Below are 9850 nucleotides of genomic sequence, written 5' to 3'. Positions count from 1 at the left end.
AGAGAAATTGTTTATGGCTCCGGAGTCGAACCAGAGCTGAACCATTTATCTGAAGCAGAACACAAACTGAAATGAGGAGAATTTAATTTCAATGCTCGTGTATGGCTGTCACTGTGTACCACTGTAATCAGTGATGGCAGCCAGGCAATGGCAGGATTTTTTTAATGTGTTGTTGGAATACTCAGCCACATCACGGAATGTGATTGAAAATGCTGCATGTTTTCATTGAGTGCTTCTGGTCATAAACCACTAATGATGATTGTCATAGTAAAGCAATAACCTTTGCAGTAGAGCTGGTGAGATCACATGCTGTGGTTGCCCAAAGGCAATGGTGTGGCGCTGCTGAGCTCGAAGTCGGGGCTGTGTTCCCATTCACGGCGCGCGCACTTCATTTGCGGCACAATGCAAAAACGCCCGTGTACTTTAATTTTGGTGCAAATGAAAGAATCCCACCTAGTCAAAATTAATCCCGGGTCGCCCACTGCAGTGTGCTTTATACACGTCACATTTTAGTATAAAAAGCGACTTACGGCTCTTGCCTGCTTAGTGTGAACAAGGAACCCGTACGGGTCCCGAAACGTCTCTGTGTATTACTTTGACTTGGTCAGTGACCGCATCTTCTTCCTCATCATGTTACCTGACCAGAAGAAGTTTCGTCGAATTCTTGACTGCAATCAGACTGTGGTGCTGTTACTTACAACCCCAGAATTTATTTTCAGATTTTCTCCTGCTGAACAATGTTGGTGGGAACACTTACTGGTTAGCTGTAATGGTTACGGCTCAGAGGCGTGTGGGTGCTGTGACGTTTAATTGCCTCCAGGAAAGGCCCGCGTTACAAACCACATTAGAACCCTCGCTCAGGCACGTACGTGCTAACCTACACATCCTTGGCGTCATGAGGCAGCCCTGTCGCATGGCATTTTGAACTGCCCCTTGTATGACATCAGCAGTGGTCTTTTCAACACTGCTCGGCGTGATTCTTACTTTCTTTCCTTTCTTCTTTCCTTTCTTCTTTCTTTTTTCCACCCCTTTTCGCAGCGAACCAGCACGGGTGCGCTGTTCTGGTCTGGCTTCAAACGCTGCCCCCACCCCATTGAGTTTGATGCCGGCGTGGTGCGTACATCACTTTGCCTCTATAGTTCTGGAATTACTACTCCTGATGCTACTTTCACTTAAGCGTAATGTAACATACCCTGCATGTCGTTACATAGGGTATAGAATGCGCATACCTGTCAATTATATAACTGGAAAAATGCTACAGTTGAAGCCAGAAAATACTAACATTTGGTGAGTACTTCATTATCCAATTAAGGTTAAGAATAAGGGGAACCAAGGGGCCGGAATCTTGTTAGTTTCAACTGCATAAAGCCAACCGATAGTAAAGCAAAGGGAAGCATAGGGCAAATGACTCTTATGTTTACTTGAAACGTATAAACAAATTGGAATCTCGTTGATACGATTCTGCATAAAACGTTTTTCGGGATAATACGTTTTTGTTCATTTCCCGGCCAGTGTCTTATAGGAAAATGTATTCCGGATAATACAATTTTCGGATGATACGTTTTGTTTTTCGGTTCCCGTGAAGATGGTATCAACAAGATTCCACTGTAATAAGGTAAAGGGAAATGAAAGTGGGCAAAAAGACAGCTTGCCGCAGGTTAGTGCCGTACCAACATCCTTCACATTATGCGTGCGATGCTTTACCATTAACGAAAGGAAATATTAAGTCCAAGTAGATTGAAATTTGCTAATAACATTTCATCACTCGTAGCGGCACCATAGTTTTGTAACCGACAAAATGAGAAAGATGGAAAATTGCAGTAGCTCCACGTTCAGTCGCTGACCGATAATTCGAATTCAATGGGGACCGCTAAAAACTCAGAATAAACAAAACTCAGAAAAATCGGATTCGCCTGAAAACAAGTAACTTTATTCCGCAAGTGGCCTAAAAAGGTGTGCCGTATTCTCGAATTGTCACTTTTGGGGATCTTACATTTCACGTCACTACCGCAAAACGCATCGGCATCTGCGAGCGAAGTCATCCTCAGCAGAACGTCAAGCCCGCTATCTTCGGCGCTATATTTTTTAAGTTTTATAATGAAGGTAAAATGCCGATTTTACTGACTTCTATATATTGATGTTTAACTTACGTGTGCATATTTACTGCATTGATGTCCTGTCTGCTAAAAGCTGCATCTCTATAGTTGCTGTTTTCTACACTTTGTTTTTTTTACGCTGCATTCTATTCTTACGTTTTTGTCACTTCCCTCTATAACGTACTGCATGTACCTTGATGGTATCTCAAATAAAATAAAACTTACCAAAGAAAGCAGTTGCCCGAATGAGGATAAATCCCCTTATCCCGAAACATTAACTCCACACTGAGGCGGCCTTAATTCAGCCACTGTTAATCACTTGACGTTTCCATTTTCCTATGGGTCTTTGCCTCGTTTGGATTTCATCTGTTCTTGCATCTGTACATGTGTGTGTCTCGCAGGAGCTTCATATGGACTACATCGTTGCGGCGGCCAACCTGCGAGCAGCTGTCTATGGCATCCCCAGCTGCAAAAACCGACAGGAGATCGGTCGCATGCTCGAGCCAGTCACGGTGCCCCTGTTCAGGCCACGGTCGGCCGTCCAGATTTCGGTTACGGATAATGACGCATCGTCTGCTACTGCAGGACGCGCTGGTATGTTCAGGATCATGAGTTGTTGCCGCGTTCGTGGCTGCAGCTGTGAGATTCGGCTACATGGTGGCTGTACCTTGGGGTCCTCTCGTCAGCGAAAACATTGGCTGTAAATTTTTATTTATTTATTTATTTATTTATTTATTTATTTATTTATTTATTTATTTATTTATTTATTTATTTATTTATTTATTTATTTATTTATTTATTTATTTATTTATTTATTTATTTATTTATTTATTTACGAACACTCCGAGCAATAGCTCTTGCCCAAGCAGGAGGGACTGTATACAACACAAGAGCAGGTTTGTCTAACAACATGCCAACAGAACGTATTAATAGAGCTTCTTAATCCGAACAGGTAAAACATATTAAATGTGCTGTCGCGAAAGCATCAAAGATAAGTAATGTACATTGAAAACAAATAAATAAATCAACATACCCAAACAAGTCTAACATAACAAGCAGTAACAGTATTGTACTGTGGAAAGGACTACAAAAAAATGTTTTTCTATTTCCCTGATAAAATTACCTGAATCGTTTTGTACAGTCAAACATATGCAGTCAAACATCGTTATGCCAAAGTGATATCCAACACGAACGTACTTTCGTTATATCCAACATTTTTATCTCCTCTTCAATTCTAACAAAATTAACGACTTCAACATGAGATTATGCGCTTTCTGCTGCCTTGTTTTCGTTGAGATTTTGCAGAAAGATTAGATTTTTTTGGTTTGCACCATTTGGTAAAAAGATTGCCATAGTTGTTTGCCGGTCAAAGCCAACTAGGTGTGCCGACGCACTCCAAGATCAAAGGTTTGAGACGAACAAAACACTACTATCGTCAAAAGTTAATTGCACGGTGGGCACATATACATGTGTGTGTGTGGTTTCACGACAGCGCTGCCGTGAAGCCACACACCATGAGACAAAATTTGTGCTGCCGTGAAGTGGTACCTAAAGGCAAAATTTGCATATAACTCGCACCGATTATTCTGGGGGCCTCCAAATTATTCAGTATTTCCGGCAATCCTCGCCAAGTCAGAATAATTCGTTGGCTACTCTATACAGTCAACCTCTGTTAATTTGACTCTGACAGGACCGACAAAATTGGTCGAATTATTCGGCGAGTGGAATTAAACAAGATGCAGAAAAAAACGACAAAACACACGGCTAGTTTATTTGGCAGTACAGTTGAACCTCCATATAACGAAGTCGGTGAAATCGGCAATTTGCTTCGTTGTATTGAATTTATCCAAATAAGTACAGCGACCGATCGATTTTTCTTACTCGGAAAGGGGCGGAAAATTTTCGAGATTGATCGGGCTTTCGAAAAAAAGCGAATTTGAATGAGGAAGCAAGTGTTGAATTTGGGAGCCGGAAACGAATGATACGATTTCATGCCACGTTGACGATATCTTCACATCGGTGCTCGCGTGTTTGATTCGGAGGCGTGTTAAACTAAAGCAACTACTGCCAAATGGATGAGCGATGTGTGGTGTGTATTGATTATTTTTTTATTTTTTTGCATCTTGCTTAATTCGACCTGCCGTATAATTCAGTTGCGTCGGTTTCATTGGGGTCAAATTCACGGAAGTCAACTGTAGAGTCATTAACAAACGCCTCACGCTTGCCTCTTTTTGTATGTTTAATGTGCCTTTTTTATATTAAGTCATAAATTACATCTTGCTGATTACATACTGGCAAGCAGATTTCTGAAGAAGCTTGTGCAGCTGTCATCTGTCAATTTGCTGTCGTACAGTTTTCGTCCGTCAAATCAGCAATTTGCTTTGTTATATCGAAATGTTGTGTTAAAATTCGGCCATTTACGCAAATTAATAATCGCCGATCTACGTTTCTTTACACGGAAGGGGCAGCATTATTTTCCGAATAATTATGCTGCAATAAAAAAAACTAGATGAGAAAAAAATTTCATTTTTCTGAATTGGATAGTCGGCGATAAAAGATAATCGTTTCGTGCCACGTCGACGATATCTTCACATCGGCGGTACGAATTAGACGAAGCCAGCCACGCTTTCGTGTCCACTCCGCCTCCGCGGCTGATAGTGTCACCGGCAATAGGACGATGCTATCATGAAAAGCGCCGGCAGTGGGCAGTGAACGCTTTGTCTGATTCTCGCTTTAATGCATCTCCGAAACTCGACATTACGGAACATCCAGTAATAAACACGCGGGAAGACAGCGCACATGATGCCAGGCAATCTCTGCACGCCCACTCATTGCACACATGGCAGATTACCTCTAAAACAGGGTGGCGGTTTGCGTATGCGCTCAGCCACGCTAACAGCCATGCACCGCAATGGCTGAGCTAAAAAAGGAAAAACGCGCCAGCCTGCCTCCCCCCACCCTCGCGCACCGCAAGCTAAGCAAGAAACGAACCAATCGCAGTCACCGCCACCTCATCCAGTTATCTACTTTCACTGCGCTATCCCGGCCCCACCAAAACCCTCTCCACTTCTGCGTCCTCCTCACATCTGGTCAGCCAATCAGATAAGAAAAACGAGTCAAGCTAGGCAATGCTATTCACTTTGAAAGCAAGCAAAAGTGACCTCCTATAAACGTGGAGAGCGTTTTATAGGGCTTTTCAAACAACGCGGCGTGTCATCGCCTGATGCTTGCATAGGCGGTTACGTAAACTTGACGTCAGGAGGTTGCAACACAATTACAATGGAATAGTTTTACGTCATACGGCCCCAGTGTTGTTCTCTGTTGTCCGGTGATCTGCCAAGTGGAACTCGAGAGAGGTTCACAGATCGTCGATGTAGGAAATGTATGAGGCTCACCTGCAGTACTCCTCTACAGAATGAGAAGAACAATTGTCCCGATACTTCTGTGTGTCGACCGTGAACCCGTGGCACTTCGCAGTTGACTCCAAACTCTGTAGTTCTACGTGCGTCAAAACAAAAGCCCCTGCTTGCTTCGAAGGGAAAAAGAATGCAATCCTGACCCTACACTGTCTTGCCTGAGTCGGAGCGACAAATTTATCAACAATGTTGATGCCTGCCTATGACAAAATATTGAGGAAATTAGTGTCTTTGCACGACAGCGATTGCGTATTTCTTGCAGGAGAGAAATGGGCACATCACTGCTTGTACTTGTATGCCTCTTTTGCTTCCAAAAATAGGCGAGGAGTTTCATTTCAGGGGGGAAGGCCCGGGTCTCCCTGAGCCCGCCCCCCCCCCCCCTCCAAAAAAAAAACCTTATACAGTCGAACTCGTTTATAACGAACTCGACAGTTTCACGAAAAGTGGTCGTTATGTCAATAGTTCGGTATATATGGACTGGCCCTTTAAAGCAATAAAAAAATAACCACGCGGAAGCTGGCGTCAGTAGTTAGAATTCGCAGCAAGTTGGTCCGAAAACCACATTCTCAGTGTGAATTTTGTTCCCGGTGTGTTCCTGCACCTCGCTGCAAGGTTGCGTTCAAAACGTTCATCTAAAGAACGCAATGCGGCGTCGTGTAGCTCATTCAAAACGGTCACACGAAGTCAAAACGCCGCAAAAGCTTACCACGCCAAAGTGACGTGCATGCACTAAAGATGCATTAATATGCCGAACAAAAGGTAAATTTTTGCGGAATAGCTGAAGACTGCCTCGCTCGGAAAAAAAATTAAAGAGGGTGGCCCGCTAACCGCTGCAAGAAATATGCACTCGCTCTCGTGCAAAGAAACTAATTTCCCCACCATTTTGTCATATGCAGGCATAAACATTATCAAAACTACAAGCGAAGCCGCCATTTTTTATTCAAGAGGCTGTGCTATATTTCACTACCAGCCGGATATGGCTTTATTCCGCACATGGGAGTGAAGCATTCTGGTTGGTCGGAAGCGGAAGCGTGAACTTCGCAAACTACTGCGGCATGCCGCCATTCTGCGAAGGTCTCGGACATCATGGTATCGGCATTACGACTGCGCAATGGGCCACACAAGAGCCGTAAAATTAGGTTATCTATTATGCTGCGGGCGAAGAAATTTCGTTGTTCGAAAGGTAAAACGTCACCGCGAACTGTGATCAGCAATCGGCAACGCGTAAACGAAGCGCCACCAAACCGGGATCTCCTGATAATGGCGTAGTAACTGCTGATCCTTTGCAACATTGCGTGGCTGCAGCGTTATCACCGACCCAGGCTGCGTCAACAGGAACGCTTGAGCGGCCCTTGTTCCCATGTAGGAAAGACATGCCGGGGGCGCGAGGTATTCAGCTTCGGAAACGGCTGCATGGACGGATCAGGTGGTCCTCAGAGATGTTGGCCATTACGTCATCAATGGCGGCCTTCAGCGAGTCTTTTGTGTTATGTGGCTGTTTGTTGGCCTCTCTCTCAACGACGCTCCAGACATAGTAGTCGAGCGGATTTAAATCTGGGGAACTAGGGGGCCACACGTTGGGAGTGACATGGTCTTAGAAGTTGTCAGCCAGCCACCATTGGGTGACGCAGGCGGTGATGGCGGGAGCCGAATCTTGCTTAAAGACATATGGTCTTCCTTTCGAAAAAGTCTCTATCCAGGGCTTTACAACGGGTCGTCACTCATGATGCCGTGCAGCCGCCGGAGAAAATCGGGGGTTCTGACGACGTCTGACCGCTGACTGTGCTCTTTCCTCAAAGGTGGCAATTTCCAAGTCCCTGTGGCGTGCAGCCAGGACGACGAGGACTGCATGGCGTTTCATTTCCTGCGTCAACCTGTACGCTTCCATCTTTGAACAAAATGCGCAGTATGAATGATAAGGGGTCAACCAACAAGAAGCCGCATGCCTAGATGGATATGATGAGCCTGCTGGTGTCTATGGCGATAAGGAATAGTGTTCTCAAATACCTCGCACACCCGGTAGATGGTCGTTCCAAATCGTCGAAACAGACGTGATGCAGATGGTGCCGCACGGACAATTGCGCAAAAACGAGAGTGGCACCGTCATGGCATCCGAAATCACACCGGCGAACGCCCCGTCTCATGCTGTTTATGCTGTACGTGGCACGCCTCCGCCCTGGTGAAAACGCGTGACCTTCTTCAAGGCTTCCGAAATCCGCGCGAGGCGGTCGCTCGCCCATCTCGAAGGCCGTATCATTGTCGCGGTTGGATTAGAGTGGGGCGCGCTGCCGTGCGCCCAGTTTGGTCGCGCTTCAATGCTTTGGCACCTCGCGTGTGCCTTCTTCTTACCGTGATCGAGTTCGAAGCATTCGTTGTAGCAGTACGGCTATTGAAAAAACTTTCGTTTTATCTGGAAGGCAGTTTCCACAGGGAGGGTCGGAAAATCGTAAATGCACTGAGATGTGGTCGTTATAACCGGTAGATTGTTGTGTCTGGGATCGTTATAAGTGGCTTCGACTGTATACGTGGCTGCTCCCGTCAAGGTAATTACCTTTCACTTGCAGGATGCGTAGTCATTGCTGCAGTTCAGCATGACACATTTCAGCGCTATTCTCAAAGGGAACGCATGGAAAGCACTCACCTTTGTAGCAACGCAAAAAAATTCACAGCATATCCACGGGGTGAATGATGATGAGTGAGCGAAGCTCCGGAGGGAATCATCGGATCTCCCGCTTAAGGGGACGCTAGCACAAACGCGTTAGAAACGTGCAGTACTCTCTAGTAAGGGGGAGTGGCCACAGCGTCTTACGCAGCCATTTACACATGCCGGAACGTGCACCGCGTTTGCCGACGCCATCACATGACTGCCGAGAGAGTATACCCCCCGTATTCATAAACGCTCCTCGACTTGAACTTGACTTGCCACCGCTTTGGGCAGCGCGTTCGAAACGCGTTGAAGGTAAGGCGGAGAGGCCACAGCGTCTTACACCAGCTTCTTACACGGGCCGTAACGCGCTAGCACAAACGCGTTAGAAACGCGCTAGAAACGCGGCCTTTCGTTAATGTTGGGTATTTATTGCCATCGTGGTGCGTGCGTCCATGTCCGCTTCGTGGCGTAGTGGGCTAACGCCGCGCGCTCGGAAGCGAGGGGTCCCTGGTTCGATTCCGCGCTACGGACACAACTTCGGAACTTTTTTTCTCATTTTTCTCAGACTGGTTACACACTACTACAACGACGACGACGACGGGGACGAACGGGTGCCGCTATAAGGAGCTTCGCCCCTAAAAGCGCGTTCAAAGGCGAAAGGTCGCGAAAAGGCGAAAGCCCGTGAGAACAAGGGAGACAGTAAGCCTGCAAAACACGAAGAAATCCACGACAGTTTTTTCCAGGAGCTTATCGCTAACTAATCCGAGCTTTGCCTCCCAAGGTCACCTACACACACACACATACACTGCATGCGAGTGAGTTAATTCGTGGGGTCGGCAGACGTCGTCTGCTCAGGGATACTGTTGGTAGCTAGTTACAGTGGCAGCACTGTAGGTAATTTGAACAGTACTAAGCAATTAACGTTGCTAAAATGTCCGTCGCTTCTGTTTCTTGGACGTTATTGATTGAAATCTAGGAATATTTACAAATATGGGAAGATATCGCAATTTTTTGCACCTTGCCGCAACATAGAAGAGCATGTAAATGATGTGAACGTGCCTGCCACATCATCTGTTATGCTAGGACGAAAACTGCACTTCCTCCTCGCCAAACTGCAACCCTATCGTGACGCCCGTGCGCGCTGTCGCAGCCGGACAGATCCTCCTCCCAAATTACTTCTTTCCATGGGTCATGGTTTATCAGTTGCTACAGTTCACGGTGCTGTCTAGAATCTGGATTGCGGGAAATGTGGCGCCATTGCCACCATATTGAAACAGTAACTGAATCGGTCAGCGTCGCATTTAAAGGGGTATTCACACGGGGGAGAAATCCCGGTTGTCGGCTGTAGGCGCGTGCGGATCACGTGACAACGCCGTCATGGTTTTTAGAGATAGCGTGCCATTGCCGCCGCGTATCCCCGGGAACAGGGCACCTCCTATCCGGACTGAACAAGCGATCCCCTTGGAACCTTGACCAAGTTGCTGCTTCAGAAGGTGGCCACCGTATCGAAATAACTTCGTTGTTGTGGTTGGCAGCCCTGTTCACATTTGCAAAGGTGCATTGCACGTGTACCACAGTGATGGCGAAATTAAGCGGCAATGACGCTTTATTATGCTTCAAAAGGGCAGTACGTTGGTCCTGTTGGTAATCCATACTGAAACTAATGACAGTGCTTGTCTGTGTATCTTTTC

General features: G+C 46.1%; 1 protein-coding gene across 1 annotated transcript in view; it reads left to right on the top strand.

Annotated features, from left to right (window-relative positions):
* Positions 1-1038: 1038 nt before the first annotated feature.
* Positions 1039-9850, top strand: part of LOC119434346 (ubiquitin-like modifier-activating enzyme 1) — a gene marked incomplete at its 5' end in the record, with an annotated part of 28509 nt that continues 19697 nt past the window's right edge. The window contains 2 exons of the mRNA XM_037701514.2: positions 1039-1113; positions 2498-2690. Coding sequence (XP_037557442.2) covers positions 1039-1113; positions 2498-2690 — 268 coding nt within the window. The remainder of the gene's footprint in view (positions 1114-2497; positions 2691-9850) is intronic.

This window comes from Dermacentor silvarum, unplaced genomic scaffold (genome assembly GCF_013339745.2).
Source record: "Dermacentor silvarum isolate Dsil-2018 unplaced genomic scaffold, BIME_Dsil_1.4 Seq1016, whole genome shotgun sequence".
NCBI classification, from domain to species: Eukaryota; Metazoa; Arthropoda; class Arachnida; order Ixodida; family Ixodidae; genus Dermacentor; species Dermacentor silvarum.
This window is presented reverse-complemented; position numbering and strand designations above follow the sequence as displayed.